The 17,710-nt window shown below is 37.4% G+C and overlaps 1 protein-coding gene across 1 annotated transcript in view; it reads left to right on the forward strand.

Moving 5' to 3' along the window:
- Nucleotides 1-559: 559 nt before the first annotated feature.
- MORC2 (MORC family CW-type zinc finger 2) overlaps nucleotides 560-17,710 on the forward strand; it is a 69,028-nt gene continuing 51,877 nt past the window's right edge. The window contains exons 1-4 of the mRNA XM_088143857.1: nucleotides 560-948; nucleotides 8,343-8,396; nucleotides 10,363-10,397; nucleotides 12,203-12,271. Of these exons, the coding sequence (XP_087999983.1) occupies nucleotides 881-948; nucleotides 8,343-8,396; nucleotides 10,363-10,397; nucleotides 12,203-12,271 (226 nt within the window). The 5' untranslated portion in view covers nucleotides 560-880. The remainder of the gene's footprint in view (nucleotides 949-8,342; nucleotides 8,397-10,362; nucleotides 10,398-12,202; nucleotides 12,272-17,710) is intronic.

The raw sequence follows: 17,710 nt of genomic DNA on the forward strand, positions 1-17,710 counted from the left end.
AGGAGCACCCCGCCGCCATCTTCGGGTGGAAACGCCGCGCTTTCTGAGCAAAATGGCTCCTTCTTCCTCAGTCGCGGAGAAACCGCCAACCCGCCGAGCGCGCGCGCACACGCCTGAGTCAGGAGAAAGCGGCGGGGGAGGGCGCGCGCGCGCGCCCGCCCCCCAGCCTGTCATTTCGAACGTCGCAACGACCAACGGCCGTTTCAACCGCCACTCTCCCCTCGGCGAGCGGCAGGATGGGGAAGCGGCAGTGAGCTCCCCACGCGCGTGCGCCAGGCTCCCTCCCCCCTCATCTAAACGGCCGCGCCTTACTCAGAAATAAGGGGCGGGGGAGGGGAAAGAGAGGGTAAAGGCGCCTCTCCCCCCGGCCGCGGCGCCTCCCGCTCGGCTGTGGTGCCATGGTATGCTGGCCACGTGACGCGCTCTTGCCCAATTGCCGGCGAAGGGCGCCGCCGGGGGTTCTCCGCCTTCTCTTCTCCTCAGCGCATTGTGTGAGGAACGGAGAAGCTACACGGGTGTGAGGCGGCAACGGACGGGTGGCGTCGAGGGGGTGGGGGGGGCAGAAGACGACCCGAGGCGGCCATTTTCCTCAGCGTGAGAAGGAGAGAAAAAGCCGACTGGACCATCGGCGGTGGAAGAATTGAGGCGGGGGGCGGGTTGGACAGGGAAGGGCCGCGCTGCCTTGGCTACTCTGCGGAGATAACGGCCGGGGAGGGGGAGAACGAGAACCGATGCGCGGGGAAGATTGCTGCGGTCCGGAAGGGGCAAGCCTTGGGATGGGCAGAGGCAGCTTCTGAGAGGAGAGAAGAAGCGGGAGGGGAAGCGCGCTCCCATTTTTCGCAGAGGAAGGGTCTTGGTGGGAGGGGGGCTCATCGCAAACATGGCCTTCGCCAACTACAGCAGCCTGCAGCGCGCCCAGCTCACGTTCGACTATCTGCATACTAACTCGTGAGTAGGAAGGGAAGAAGGCTGTGGGTTTCCATGTAGCATTAAGAGATTTCTTTTCTGCTGCCTTGGACCTTGGCAGTAGCTACTACTAATCCAGAAAAAAGGAAGTAAGGAATTCACTCGGTAGAAGCGAATCATCATTGCAGGCAATGAGGAAAAGAATGAAACGCAAACCTTCCTCGGAATCTCTGACATATTCAGCTTGGCTGAAGTTGCCCTCCAGCCCAGGAATCATTGGACATTGAGGAATCTTTGGACCTTTAGGTGTTTTTGGCTCAAGGAATGGAAAAAAACCGATTTAAAAAAATACGATGCAATAGTCAAACAGAATATGGAATTGAGAAACAAATCTGATGCAAACTCTGAAGAACTGAGGGGAAGAACATGTGCTCCAATAAACTATATAGCTATAAAGTTATCACTTGATAGCAAAGAAGTGTATTTATAGATAATTCTGCAAAGATATGCAATATTATGCAAGCACAAAATCACTGTTCAACCAAGAAACATAGTTTTAAGTAACAGAAGAAGTAGGTAGGTAAGTATTTTCACTGCATTAGAATGAGAAAACATGGATTACTAATTTACTATCCTATTTTAAAGCCGAAGTTAAATAGAATTGGACTGAAGATTTTAGTCCACAAGAACACAAATGACAGAGCAAAGAGCACTGACTTGCAGAGAAATCTAACTGCTGCTAATTGAGATAGACTTGATTTGTAAATGCCTGTAGGTTCTTACTGTAATATTACGCTACAGAAAGCTACTACCGTATTTCTACATCTTGTTTTTAGTCAGATTACTTGTATCTGCAAGAAGATATGCTACTTGCAAGCCTCTAAATACATGTCAAGAAATAATGCGTTTTACTTAATATGTGACAATAGATGTCAATGTATGACAAATTGTTCTTATTGACATTAACAGAAACTACAGAATGGCAAGAAGCAGTAATATACAACAGAATGGTTGCACGAAGAAAAGCATTTAGGATGTGCATTTGTGATGCATATGAAAGTGAAGCATGAATTCCTTTAGTTACAGTTTGTGGGATTCCTCTTGCTTGAAGGAGAACTATCTCTTAGTGCAGTAAAAAGCTAAGCAAGCACGAAAATCATGAAAGGAAAGATGCAGAGATGAATAAAATGTGAAGTTCGTTACATCTTGCTATTCTATTAGTTGAAAGAGCTAGTCTGCTTAGACCTTTAATTATGACTGGTTTGTTTCTAGAATGTCTCCTTGTTTCAGTGAAAAAATGATTGTGATAATAGGAAGCTTTGGAATCTTTGAGCGTAGATTAAATACTTTGGAACTTTCCATGGCAAAATTGCTAAATAGAAGGTTGGACTGAAGTTTAACTAATGGATTTTGGCTAAAGAAGAAAAGGCATTTCCGATCTGGGAAGCTATGATAATGTGATATGAGTCCATTCTCTGTTCTAAGCAGGGATATTCACATGGTCTTGAAGCAATATGAGACAGTATCTTTTTCATTTAACCTTCATACTCATACTCTTCATTCCTTGAAATCCCATCAGAATTGGCATATGTTAAAAATCAGGACCTGGTTTCCTGCTCATTAGTTTATAGGCTTTTTGAAACTATGATGTTAGCATACTGTAGAAACTGCTGAAATTGTACAACTGTTCAGTCTTGCAGAATGGTTCCTAAGCAGTTTAAGGACTAAAGTTAAAGTGTTGATATTCAGAAGCACAGGAAAAATTGGGTTACTATGTTTCAGTTGACTTGCAGAACAAACTCTGAAGATTAAACATTCAGATTATAGCTATAGCGTAGAGTTTAACAAAGTACAACGTTTGATGATTTTGCAAGCAGTTGTTAAAACGTCCAGTGACTTCAGTTAATAAGACTTTTAACTATTCTTCATAAATGTTGGTAAGATAACTTAGTTTTAAAGGATAACTTACTTTTTGCCACTTGGGGAAGAAATTGAAGCAAGAGGAAATGCACATGAACAAGTTTGTAATAAGGTAAATTTGAGCTCAACACCTGGTGACTCTATGGTCCATCCATGTAATTTTCTTGACAGTGTGGTAGTGATTTACCATTAATTTATTTCCCAATCTAGCTTAGAACCTGGTAGTTTCCCATTCAAGTACTGAGCAGGTCTGGTTCTGCCTAGTTTTTTTGAGATAGCCAGTATTGCTTGATGTTGTCACCTGTTGAAGCAGGCTTTGTAGTGTTTCAGTAAAATAAATGAATCTAATGTTCCTTGTCAAATCAGCTGTGTAGATATTTAATGAATGCACGTGAAGCTGAAAGGATAGATAAGTGATGCAATTTCAGATATATTGAATTTAATGAAACTACAGAGAACCTGCTTAGAACCATTAAACTCATATATGATGCTGAATTTAATGGAAGTGAATATGGTTGACTGTTTTCAGTATTTGGCTATTCAGCATGGACAACTGAACAATAAATTGTTCTGAGTATCTGAGAAACCCTAACTAAGTGGGGAGAAAGCACTGAATGGATAAAAAGCAGGGAAAGCCATCTGAAAACACATAATCAGATTGATAGGTTAGAGTAATTTATATTCCAAATTTTCTCAAAAGACAACATGCATGGTTGTGCTCCATCACTACCAATTCTGTTCTTAGAATAGCGCAGAATGACAGACTACACTGAGGTGGTGATTCTCCCAAAGTCACCTGGAAGCTTTGTTAGTAGCGAAACCTTAATAACCAGTTGGTTCATTTTGATATAACATGTTATGCTGTATTATAAACATATACTATGTTTATATATTAAATGAGCAATGTCTTGTACTATGCAAGGTTTGAGTATTACATGTTATAATTAACTCTGCGGAGAGGCTGCTCATTAGCATCTTTCTGTATCCCTGATTTAACAAGTTAATGGTTGTGTAACAAAATAGTTTTTAAAGAAGAATTTCATTAACTTGGCATTACAGATCTTCCGATATAAATTAAAGTTGGGAATTGTACACAACTTTCTTTGTGTCATGGTGAAGGATGCATTTTACATGCTTGGGATTGTCAAAACATGTATACTAATCATAAAATCAGTTATCTGAATACTGGACTATATGCAATAAGGAAAAAAAAAGGAGAAAATTGAGGTTCACCAATGACCTAATAAGGCTTGAGAATATTGAGTGATATAACACTCATAGATGATTGGAAAAAAGAAAACCAAACAAGTTGGGGAAATAGGATGCTATATTCTGGTTAGTCTGAAAATGTAATGGGGATTAGCCACAGTACAACAATTTGTTGAAGGTCTTCTGTCATAGACATTCTAACAAGTAGGTATATATCTGAAACCCTATATTACAGATCTCTGCAAATTACGCTTTGATTTATTAACAAAAAAAAATATCTGGTTCTGAATATTGAGTAGTACCTATACTTACTGAAACATTTGTGGATATTTTTGTTCAGATGTCTATTTATGAAGAAAAAATTTGAAGAAGCAACTTGTTGAGACATAAGACAATTCTTTAATAAAACTAAACAATTGGAGCTCACAACAGATTTGAAAACTCATATTGACGAAAACTCTGTCACATCCTTCCTTACCATTTGTATCTTGCCTCTTCCACTTTAAAGATTCAGTGGCTATTACTGTCTGTAGATGGATAGAGATAAGAATCTGTTCAGAATCTTTCTTTCGATTGTTCTGGAGATTTCTGTTGGTTTTGCTCTCCTGGGAAGATAGACATTGGAAGGTCCATCTTCCAGTTCCCTCTTTCCCAAATTTTCTTATTTCCCATTTTCAATAGGTCCTTGTGGAGATTCCCCAATTATCTACAAAGTTCAGTAATAATTGGCAAAAATGTTTTATGCCACAATTTTTTGTAATAATAATATTGCAACTTTGAAAAGAACAGTCTGTCTCAGAACATCCAGATGATAAAGTAATTCAGACACAGTGGAAATTGGAAAATAGTTAATGTCTTTGTGAAATAAGATTTCGCTACACATAATTACTAATGGATCTTGATTCTTTGGATTTGACCCAGTTATTGTTTCTTAATCATTACTGTTGATCACAAAATTACCGATTTACAGTAAAAAAAAAAAAAAACTTACGTAGAACTACTAATTAGTATATGAAACTAAAATTCAAACTACATTGTTTGGTTAAATTTATCTTCATTGGTATTTCTCACGTTACATTTGGAGCATGTAAAACTAATCTCTTTCTGCAGAACAAGCAGTACTGGAGTTTCAAATTGTGTCAGTACACTGCATGTATTTCCTAGTTGATGCAAGGTGGACAGTAGCACATTCAGGTAGTTTCTGGATTAGAGATCTTAGCTTGCATAGAATAGTATGAGCACACCTGGAGTTGGGCTCTGATTGCTAAATGTGCCAAAATATACTGGTACCGTCTTCATTGTTAGTGAATGCTGCATATGGCACAGGTGCAATTATTGTTGATAGTCTACACCTTCTGTGTCTACTCAGAAGCGCAACATGAAAACCTCAGTTGACCAAAGCCATGTTAGCCTGAAGAGGTCAATGTCTGTGAGAAGGCAGTCTGATCTCGTGGAGTAGAATTGATAAATACATGAGAATTGAAAATACAGAATTAATGAGAAATTGACGGAAGTGAGAATTTACTGTTGTGGATTTAGGGAAAGCATATGTTGGAATCAGTAGGGTTAAACCATAGAATGTTTCGCATTGATATGCAGGGCTGGGTTGCAGAATGCAGTAAGTGGTATATGGTGGAAATAAAACACATGAGTATAAATGGAATACAAGTAGTTCAATCCTGAGCAAAGAATAAGTCAAAAATATGTGATATCCTTTCGTTTAGAGTGAGTGTATGTGTGCGCATGCTCACATGTATGGAATGCTTGTGATGTTACAGATGTATTGGTTGGGGATGTAGGTGGGTATGTTTCTGTGCAAATGAAAAGTGATGGAGGAATCATGAAATCATCAGCAGTCAATCTCAACTTGAAGGGGACTTTACCTTGTAATTGTTGGGTGTCGTTACATTTGGTCTTGGCAAGATTCACAATTTATTCATCCTGACAATATTCCTTTATTTAGTTTTGGTGGATGACTCTTGAGTTCCACTATAATATCCTATTTTTGGTTTGCGTGATTTCATATATATCTGTCATCTTTCCATTACTTACATTAGTTCTAACCACCTTTTTTAGCTCTTCGTTACTCTTTTTTAGATGTAGTGACCAGAATGATACAATTTCTGAAATGCAATTCCACCACTAATTTATATAAAACAAAGATTTACTGGCTTGACCCTAACGTTCAGTGTTGCACTCTAATTGACCACATGCATTAATAACATGATTGAATTGGTAGTTTCATTTTCAGTCCACTTCCCGTAATTCCTGCTGTGGAATTTACCTTTTTTAAATTGCAAATTGTATTGATGCATTGATTTGTCCAAGGTCTATTTCTTGAACAGTCTCCTACCAGCTTAATGTATATGTAAATCAAATTTCTTTCTTCCATTGACTTGCATATTTTCCCCCTGACATTTATCTTTTATTTTAAACTCCATATACTCAATGAGAGCGAGCCTCTTGGAGCTCTTTATAGTCCATATTTGATATGGCAGCTCTGCATAAAAGTTGTTTCCATTACTTGTTCAAAAAAATTATAAGTAGCTTCCATGGCCTGTTCAAAAATTCTATAAGTTTACTGCGACAGCACTTAACCTTAGCAGAAGCCTTGCTGATTCCTCTTCATAGTTCTCCTATGTGCATATACCATTGTGAGCAGAATATATATTAAATTGGTGTAAACATGTCTGTATCCCATCCTTTATTTCTTACTAAAAATTGGAGGTTTTATTTTCCAGCTCTTGAGAAATTTGCATGTTTTTCTTAAAAATCCAGTACATTCATATAGAGTTCTTTAAGAATCCTAATACGGTTAGTCTTGGAAGCTACAGTTTGCTCTTCTTTAATAGTCAAGTTTATAATATTTCTTCTTTCTTCTGTTAGTCCATCTGATTCTTTTGAAAAACAAGCTCAGGCAAAAGGATCTGTGTTACGTCCTCAAAATGGAAGACAGATGCTAAGACTGCTAGTTTGAAAAATACTTTGAAACCAACCTATTTGAATAATACAGTGAATAATACAGTTCATTATCTTCATTCTGTTGTCAGTGTGCTCTTGCTATTATGGATGTTTTTCATAGCATTAAAACCTGCCTTGTTTAACTTAAGACCATTATTACATGTCCTCTATTTGCCAATGACAGATAACACTTTGTGGCCCCGTTCTGTATGATACCCCTTCAGGTACTTGAAAACTACTGTATCTCATTTCACCTGTTGGCACAGTATATAGGAGACTTTGTCTCTTACACCTTCTCTGACCTTAGTTGTTAACAGTTCTAGCATTGATTTGCACTTGGCTACACCTTCTGTGAAGTACTTCACTTCACTTACTGTACTTTTGAATAACCTCCAAGCATGGAGACGTTTGTCCTTTCAACCTTATTTTTAAACTATTCCTTGTATTTTGGGGAAATTTGCTTTTTTCTTATGAACTGCAATATGACTTAGGATTCTTTCAAGAGTCAAATCACTTACTGAATGGCATGTTGGTACCACATTGCAAAGGGTTATGTCATTTTAGAAAACTTTACTGACTAAATGGGTGACTCAGTAGCTCATTTGAGTGGAACTTCACATTCAAGTTAATATTTAATTCCAGTTTGATAAAATTGCCTTATCAAAGTGCTACATCTTTCAAGAATAGAAAAGTAGTAAAAGTAGTTAAAAAATCGATGTAATCACACATATTTTCCTGGAACAGCATAGTTAATATGGATATTATTTTGGGGATTGTTGTATTAGAGGTTAAGAACAGTAAAATGATGGGAATTTACCTAATGGATTAGCACTGAGTTGGTATAAGTGCAAATTTTAAGATTTTTAAAAATTTCTGGATTGGAGTAGTTGTTAACATTCTGGACATTTGGATCACCAAAAGGATGCAAAATTTCCTGCAACTGGATCTATGAAATTAAGAAATCCACTTTTATACAAAAGAAATCTCTTAATGCTACATATATCACATCAAGAACTATTTCAGTGATGTTAGTTTTTTCTAAATTGAATGGTTAATAGTTTACACATTTGAATCCTTTTGGAGAAGGTCTTTGTTTTGTTGATATTTAAGTTTTAATTATGCTTTTTGTAATTACTGAAATTGTGCTTTTCCAGTGACTTGTCTTTTGAGTAAGTATAGAATATGGCGCCATTCTAGTTCGCTTTAGAAATTTGTTTTTTTTATAAGGGACAATTTTATGTAATCATTTCTTTTCTGGGCTGTTACAAATTGGATAGGTCAATAATGTGTATGTATGCTGCTTCCCAGATTCAAAGGATTTTTACTGATTCTGTTTGGCATTGCAGAACCACACATGAATTCTTGTTTGGAGCCCTTGCTGAACTTGTAGATAATGCGAGGTAATGTACTTGACAATAACTTTCTAGGTTTTTGTTTTGTTTTCTTGCATTATTCAGTCAGTTAACCCAATTAAGTCAGTTTACACAGTTTGAGATGCTTAAATTGCACTGGATTAATCTATCAGTTTAGCTTTTGTTTTCAATTCTTTGTTTTATTAATTGTACTTACAAAGAAATTTGAATTTAGGGATTTAAAAATATTTTCACATACTTTATTCTGGAAGTATTTATTAAATAATGCTTTTATTGAATTTTGCTCAACGCTATTTTACATCAGCTTATTAAATTGAAAATAACACATCCAAAGACACATAACGCAGTATTTGACCCACTCCTGGAATGGTCCTATACCCATGTGATGCTATAACTTTGTGTCCTTTTAGCAGCTGTGTTGATGTTATTTCCACCACAGTGCAACAGGAATTGATTTCAGTAGAATTGCTCAGAGCTCAGTGGAGCTTTTTGGCAGGTTGATTTCTGTTGGCAGGATCTCTTGCTTTAACCTGGTTCAAGGGCTCACCTTCTCTCAGAGGTTAAGCCATCATACTTAAATGTTTTCTTACACCATTACAGTCCTCTGCTCACTATATTAAAGTATCAGCTACGTGGCTACCTCTGTTTATTTGGCATTTAAAACAGTGAGGTGTTTTAAACGCCAAATAAACTGACTATGAGTAGAGTGCCAAGTTGGTTAGATGCCAGTTTTTGTGCTGCAATGTTGATCAGCTGGTAGATGCATAGATGTGTCATGTTGCCTTCTCCACATTTTGAAATTGGCAGTGATAATACTGTGAGTTGGCTTGAAACAGTTCCTGAGGGCAGGAGAATGAAAACTGGTACTATAGTGTGGAAGGGAATAGACTATAATGAGGAAACCCTAACCATTCATTTGATTAAAATTTTTGATGGAGAAAATCAGGAATAATGCTTGATTGCCGGAAAACATAAGAACAAATTTCTAACTTAGAAGGATAGCTTCTAAACAGAAAGTTCTTATGGAATTGTTAAGGCAAAAACTCATAATTTTATTTCAGACAATTACATTTGTAGACCATCAATTCAGTTTATTACAGACATTTACAGGAATATTAATAAAATCTATACGGGAAAAAGTATGCTTTATGACTAAATTTGGAGTGTTCCCATTTGAGTTTGAAACAATTATTTGCATTCAAAATGGACTGTTAATGAATTGATTGAATGAAATGAATAATTTCAAACAAAACAAAAGGGATAAAAAAGTTAATAACACCTGTGAATGTGATTAAAATTGCATTGGTTGCAGAATTTTAAAGAACTGAACTATCTTGATATGTCAGTTAACTCACTGACTTATCTACCTCTGTGAAAAAAATGACAGTTTACCCTGGTATTATAAAAGATGTGTGGATTTTAAAATAACTTGTAATGGGGTACAAATACAGTGGAACCTCGGGTGATGAACGCTTCTGTTCACGAACTTTTCGGGTGACGGCCAGCTCCAGCCGCAAAATTTTGCTTCAGTTCGCGAACTCCACCTCGGGTTACGAACAGGATCCGCGGCCATTTTCCGCCCCTGACACGTGGTCCGCGGCCATTTTCCACCCCTGACATGTGGTCCGCGGCCATTTTTCCGCCCCTGACACGTGATCCGCGGCCATTTTCCACCCCTGACACGTCCGCTGCCATTTTTCTGCCCCTGACACGTGGTCGTAGGGAGGGGGACTCTCCCTCCAAGCAATAGCCGCCTCCCTGTCCTCCACGCCAGAATGGATTAATGGTAATTACATTGAACCTTATGGGAAAATTTGCTTCGGGTCGCGACCAATTCGGGTCACAACCAGAGTCACGGAACCAATTAAGTTAGTGAACCAAGGTTCCACTGTAGTGCTTAAAGAACAGATGTAAATAACTTACAACCCCTCTGTCAGGTGTGATAGCTGATACTCACTAAATGTTTTACCAATTCCTTGTTGCTGTTTTGTAGAGATGCAAATGCCACAAGAATAGATATCTTTACTGGTAAGTTAAGTTTTTTTCCTTGTAGTTTGCCAGCTATTCATAGAAGACAGAAGGCTGGCTGGAAAGTGGAGTGGGTGGAATATTTAAACACAAAGAATATGTACATATTTCATGAGAACTAAGAAAGAACTAAGTGGTTTTTCTGTTTGCTGATTTCATGCCCAGTCTTTAATGAAAGCTTTAGAGCAGTTTTACTCATTTATTTCATTAATTCTTGAAGCTGTTCTAGCAATGATATATTACATAATACACGATAAACGGTTTGATTATTGACTTTGCTAATGCCTTAACATGGGTCTAAGCAACTTGTATTTTCCTCATATAAGAATACTTGTATTGGACAAAAGAATTTAAGTTGCAGTCTAAAATTGTATTAAGTCAAATTTGTTCAATCATATGTGTTATATTGGCTATAAGCTTAACTAAAATTTAAATCTTTTTTGCAATATGTTATAGTGAAAAAATATAAATTATAAAAAATATAAATGTACACCTTTCAGATTAAAATCTCGTTTTTCCTAATCTAAGAATGTGCATGAATACTTTTTAAATCATTGAAAAAAACTGTATTTTATCATTTTGGAGTTTCAGTGTTATGAATTATTACAGTGAGGATGAAAGCTCTTATAGAAATATTAAAAATAGTCATTTACCTTCTCCTGGAGAAACCCCCAAGCAACTATTATTCAGAGGTATTAATTGGTTATGAAACTTGCCTAGCAAAAAGGGAGAAGAAACATGGAACATTTCTTTGAATGTATTGTTACATCATACTCAAAATCATCTTTGAGATATATAAAGCAAGTGGCTGGTCACAAATTAACTTATATTCAGGTTTATTTTTAAACAAACCCACCTTTTTTTCTAATGACATCTTAGAATGGCAATCTTTGTTACAAATCAGACAGATTTATCTTCTGTGATGAAGTGTCTGTTAGGAATTAGAACTTATAGATATGTAAACTGATTCCATGAGCTGAGGGGAAAAACAGATAATAGCAAAAAAATGTTTTTGTTCCAGAAAGTAAGTTAATGCATAGCTTTTGTGCTACAAGACTGTTGCTCTGAATGATCAAATCATGAATAACTTTATACTGTTTTTAAAATAAGGCATGGTGGCTTAGAAAATTGTATGTGCAGAATTGAAATGAACTTCCTGTATAATAGTTTATCTACAGATCTATTTGTTTATCACCCTCATTCATATATTACTGGTGTGGCATGAGGGTGGCCTCCGTGTGATTTTTATTAAATCAAAATACTAACTTTGGTACACATGTACCAGAGCTCATACAGCTGACATCATTATGTCCTTTCCCAACATTGCGTTACATATGAAATGAGCCTAATAGCTGCAGATAGTAATCTAATTCTAATTATTTTGTTGAATTTAAGAGAGTTTCTGATGCTAGGTTCTGACGTTAATTTCCTCTTTATTTTGGGTTTTTGTTCCATACATTTCTAAACATTTATCCCTTTTCCAGTGTGGTACTAGTTGAGGTTTACAGATTATTTTACTATGGCAGATATTCCTTCAATCTCAGTTGACCATGATGAGAACATCTCACCAGCTTGGAGCTGAGAAGGGATGAAATGCTCAGTTGCATAGTGTAACTCTATGGATGGTTTCCTCATCATCTCCTCTCAGTTCCCAAACATGGAACTGCCTTTAGTCTTGCTTGAAAATACAGCATGACGTCAGGAACACTTTAGGCATAAGGGCCAAATCCTGGCCACTGCAGTTTTTATTACTAATACAAAAGAAGGATTGTGGACCCATCACTCAAAGTCTTCTCTTATCATAGAGCATCGTGAAGACCTTCGAGGTGGATTCATGCTGTGTTTTTTGGATGATGGAGCTGGAATGGACCCAAGTAAGTAAAAAGAGAAAAAATGAATATTTGAGAAGATTGACTGATTACAGTAGGTCAAATATGGATGATTATTATGCTTTACCAGAGTTTGTTAAAATATTTGTGAAGTCAGCAAAGGCAGAATGACAAAAATATTTTTAAGATCCAGCAATTAGGATGCTCTGAAGGTACAATTCAAAGGTGATTCAACTGAAATTTCAAGCATAGTGCCTTCAAAACTATTTGGTAATTTTATGAGTAATTGTAATTTGGTAATAGTGCACTTGCACGCAAACCCGCACATTTCATCAATTTGATAAATGAATTTTTTGATGAGTCACATTGGTGATATGAATTGGATATGATTGCATGTTCTTACAAAAAACCTTCATTACTAAAATAGTTTTCGGCTGAGTATTCCAGAAGATCTGTAAGTAAGAAAGCACTTACTTTTGTGACTTAAACCAGCAGCCAAGTAGTTGATCATGATCTTTTTCTTAAACAGTTACTGCTGCTGAATTGTAAGGTCTTTTTCAAGCTGAGTTTTGAAATTATAAAATATTCAGTATTATAAAGACCCATTTTTAAGCATAAAGAATAGCTCTCTTGGTATTATTTGCTTATTTATATTTGAGCTTCCATTATTTTTTGTTTTATCTATATATAATGTTGGTTTTGAAGTAACAGTATTTTAAGCAGGTTGCTCAAAATACAAACCCAATTACAATTGCACTTGACAATTTTGGTAGCACAACATGGAGAAAAAATAAGACGGGATTGCTTTTTTATAGTAACAAGTTAGTATTTTTTAGAAAGTTCTGCAGTGGAAAAGAACTAGAGGTAAATTTATAGTGTCCATTCAGTTTTGTGTATAAATTCTATTTCTGCAGAGAGCAAAATTGCAGAATCTTCTAAGCACTAAGTGCTGATGCACAGTGGAGTGTGGCTTTGCCTTTTAGGTCAGTTCCTTCTTGACCATTACAGTTGTTGCATTGTTTGAAATTTCCTCGGTGAGCTTCTCATGCAAAGTTAATGCCTCATTTTTTTTTTTCTAATTTTTTTGGGTTTTCTCATTTTTAAGCATTCTCTATGTAAAAGTACTTTAAGTGCAACAGTAAGCTGTTATGACCATCTTGATGGCTTACCAGCATTGCTTTGGTGACAAGTATTATGAGATAGGTTCCTCCAGATGCTCCATTCCTCCGATCTCTTTGGGTGGTCTTACAGGAGCATCATGTCTTAATCACAGTGCATCATGACCTTGGACTCTTAGATTCTTCAGCGGACAGCAGAAAACTGACAACAAGACACAGAGGATGGTATTTTCGTATTCAGGGCCATTCTGACAAGTGGAAAGAGCTTGCCATTTTACTGTGATGCAAAGGATGAACTATCTCAGCTAGTGGCTACACTTAGCTGATCTTATCTGAACTTGAAAATTGAGCATAATCAAGCTTGGTTAATACCTGGAGGGGAGACCTCCAGGAAAATTCAGCATTGTTGAGTGGACTGGAAAATCAAAATAGCATCTTGGAAGAAAGCAGTGATAAATCACTTTTGTATTGGTCTCAAGAAGACATGTTTGTGAAGTCATCAGGAATTGTGCTTGACTTGAAGGATAACTTTGCCTTAAAGCAATAATTCTCAATATACTGGGGGTTCGCGTGAAGATTTTTTCAAGGAATTTACCAATTTAATGCAAAAGTGTGCTGAATGCAAACCACTCCAAGCCATATATGAAGCCTACATGTTCTTTACATTTAAAAACAAAATCACCATGGTTACGTTTCAGAGGAGATACTATGCCTGGAGAGTGTGAGGCTTTTGTTCAAAGCTTCAACCATCCCCTGACCTTTACTTCAAAGGGAATTGCAACAGAAGGAAAAATAGCTGCTATGAGGCTGCAGCAAGGAAGGAATGACAAAAGCTGGGGAGGGATTTACACACCAAACACCAGCCTGAAAGAAAGAGAAGACAAGCTACGTTTGTTACCTTAGAATAGTAGTGCTGGGAGGGAGATAGTACTAAACACAACTTACAACCTGCCAATGTTTTACAAGCTGCAGCAGTTTAAGAGAAGCTGATTAAAGGCAAGGAAATACTCTGCTTTGCTTTGATTTTGGTGAATGAGAGTGGCTTCAAAGTAAAAACCAGATTTCAAGGATTATACAAAAATAAGCTTATTCTTCCCATTTACCTATTTATTCATTTATTTTTGTCTATTTTTACTAAACCAGTTTTATTGTATAAAAATGTAACATACGGTTGAATGATGAAAGTTTGCACGTTCTCATTTATCATTTTAGAGGGTTGTAGTATCTCACAGTTTGGAACCCTCTCCCTTAAAGGATAAGCAGCTTCCAGCTTTATAAATATCTCTAAATACAAAATTAGGTAAGGGCCAATTAAAATTTCAAACAGCTTCTCTAGATTGCATAAGTATATAAGATTCAAATTATTGTCAAAATGGTGGTGTAACTTCCTTCCATGTGTCCCAATATGAGAGAATGTTATGATGCTGTTAAAGCCATTTGATGTTATTTAAGGTAATCTTGCTGTCCTCTTCACCAAGGGTTTCTAAGCTTTGTCTGCCATGGCTGCTGATCTGTTCACCTGAGTGGCTTGAATTTGCCTACCGTGCTCGCCTGACCTGCCTATCTTGCCATCTTGGATTTAGCAAATCTACCTTTGTTGAATTTTTTTCTACTTACTTTTTCTACTATTGATTTCCTCCATGAATAACAGTTACCCCAAAAATGGAATATACAGAACCCCACTGATTTTACAATAGTTCTGTCTTTGATTTGCGATATTAATAGGTTTCTGCAATACTATTCTGAATAGTTATCATTGTTGTCAAGGCTGTACACATGATTACAGTTGATAGTCCTGCACCTTGGGCATGGCAGAGTTTACTAGATCTGCTTTTGACTTCCTGCCTGGCTTGTAGTATTTTGGAACTATTTCAATATTGATATTGGTTCAGACTTGTTTTCTTGGAATCTGTTCTGTGATGCTATCTTTCCTTTGTATCAAAACTTTAAGGCTATATACAGGTAGTCCTTACTTACCACAACTCCATCACTAAGCAACATGGTCATAAAAAGAAACATCACATGACTGTGACTGACTTAAAATGTTAGTTCTGGCTGTGGTTGTTAAGTGAATCACCGTGGTCGTTAAGTGCAAAGTCACATGACTCTGACTTGCAACTTCCTGCTGGCTTTCCCATTGACTTTGCTTGTTGGAACCTGGCTGTGAGGGTCGCAAATGGTGATCATGTGACCGCAGAAGCTTTGACCATTGTAAATGTGCGCTAGTTGCCAAGCACCCGAATCGCGATCATGTGACCCTGGGAACACTGTGATGGCCACAAGTTTGAGGACCGGTCATAAATCTCCTTTTTTCAGTGCCACTGTAACTTTGAACAGTTGCTGAACAAGCAGTTGGTAAGTGAGGAGTACCTCCAAAATCATTCAGTGAGGGGAAAATAACGAGCAGACTATCACAGAAATTGTGGTCATCCATTGAAATAAGCCTTGGTCAACAAGTTGGTTTTAAAATGGAATTAGAGGAATTAATAGAGTATTAAACTATCAGTGGTTGCTAGTGTTAATGGCTATTTAATGCCTCCATCGCAGCATATCTTAAATACCAATTATTGGGTTGATAGCTTAGAGTTTCGATTCATGTAGTTTGAATATTGATGTCTTCACACGTAGACTCCTGGCAGATGAGTTACGAACTATGCATTGATCATGTGAGAGAGGCCTCTGTTTTATAGGTTTTTCTCAGTCTCATTGATAGAAATGGTAAACCCAGGGATAAGACAAAACAGAGCAGGTAACATCTAATTTCTTCTGTCAGGTGAGGTTTCTGGTTTCACAATTTTTAGCGTGACTGCTATCAGACTTGGAAGGCTTCAGGTTATTATCTATTTCAGTAATCTCAATCTTAATTAGGTGTTGAAAGAAAACAAGGAAACAAAATAAATTCTTTCCTGAAAGTGATGCATAAACTGACATTACCCTCCTGTTTGGCTGTGTAATGTTTTCTAGTTTGCTCCATAGAGCAGTTTTGCAGCATAAAGCATGTTTTTCTACTATTTCAGTTTCCAGTCCAGAAACTAGATTACCTTTATTTTGATCGCTACTAAAAAACATAATAAACGTCCAACTAAGATGACCATCACCCACTAAAGGCCCTCCAGGACAACTTCACTTTCTAGAAGGCTTTCTGGAAGGGACAATGTAACTTCTAAAGGAACACTATTCCATAAAGTTGCCACCATTAGCAAGAAGCTTCATTTCCACATTTCAGCCCCCCTGATGACTTGAAAATTGTAATTAGGAATTTTGTCCCAATGCTCACCTAGAATGTACCTTCCATTTCAGACCATGATTCTGTATCCTAGAATTAGATTGCACCATTCTATGTGACACTCTTACAGATTTTGAAGAATTATTTATTTATTTATATTTATAGATGTATATTTATAAATTTATTTATATTTCAAATTTGGACGCTGCCCATCTTACGAGGAAGAATGCTATTGTAACCCCCATCAGTTGGCTTTCTTCAAGTCAGAAGATTCTCAGTTCTCTCATTCTCTCCTCATGAGACCTAGTTTCTAATTCCCTAATCATCTTTGTTGCCTTCTGGTTGCCTTTTCTGACTTTTATTTTGTCTGAATCTTTCTTAAAGTGTGGTGTGTTTTTTTTTTAATCTGTTCAGTCACGTCCAATTCTTGGAGATTGCCTGGACAAGTCCCTGCAGTCTTCTTGGCAAGGTTTTTCAGAAGTGGTTTGCCATTGCCTCCTTCCTAGGGCTGAGGGAAAGTGACTGGCTCAAAGTCACCCAGCTGGCTTTGTGCCTAGGTGGGACTAGAACTCACAGTCTCTCGGTTTCTAGCCTGATACCTTAACTTACCTTAACACCAAACTGGCTTTCAATCTTTGTCAATCAGTTGTCTGAATCTTAAAGTGTGATACTCAGAACTGATTTTTTTAACCTATATGCAGAGTACATCATGAGAAATGCCAGGCTGGAAGAATCACAAGCCAGAATTAAGATTGCAGGGAGAATCATCAACAACCTCAGATATGCGGACGATACCACCCTAATGGCAGAAAGTGAAGAAGAACTAAAGAGCCTCTTGATGAGGGTGAAAGAGGAGAGTGCAAAAGCTGGCTTGAAACTCAACATTAAAAAAACTAAGATCATGGCATCTGGACCCATCAATTCCTGGCAAATAGAAGGGGTAGAAATGGAAGCAGTAACAGACTTCATTTATTTGGGCTCCAAGATCGCCGCAGACGGAGACTGCAGCCATGAAATTAAAAGATGCTTGCTCCTTGGGAGGAAAGCTATGGCAAACCTAGATAGCATATTAAAAAGCAGAGACGTCACCTTGCGACAAAGATCCGCATAGTCAAAGCTATGGTTTTTCCAGTAGTAATG

Source organism: Python bivittatus, unplaced genomic scaffold (genome assembly GCF_059951505.1).
Source record: "Python bivittatus isolate LINGU-HERP-01145 unplaced genomic scaffold, Pbiv_v1 ctg000390_np1212, whole genome shotgun sequence".
In the NCBI taxonomy this organism is placed as follows: domain Eukaryota; kingdom Metazoa; phylum Chordata; class Lepidosauria; order Squamata; family Pythonidae; genus Python; species Python bivittatus.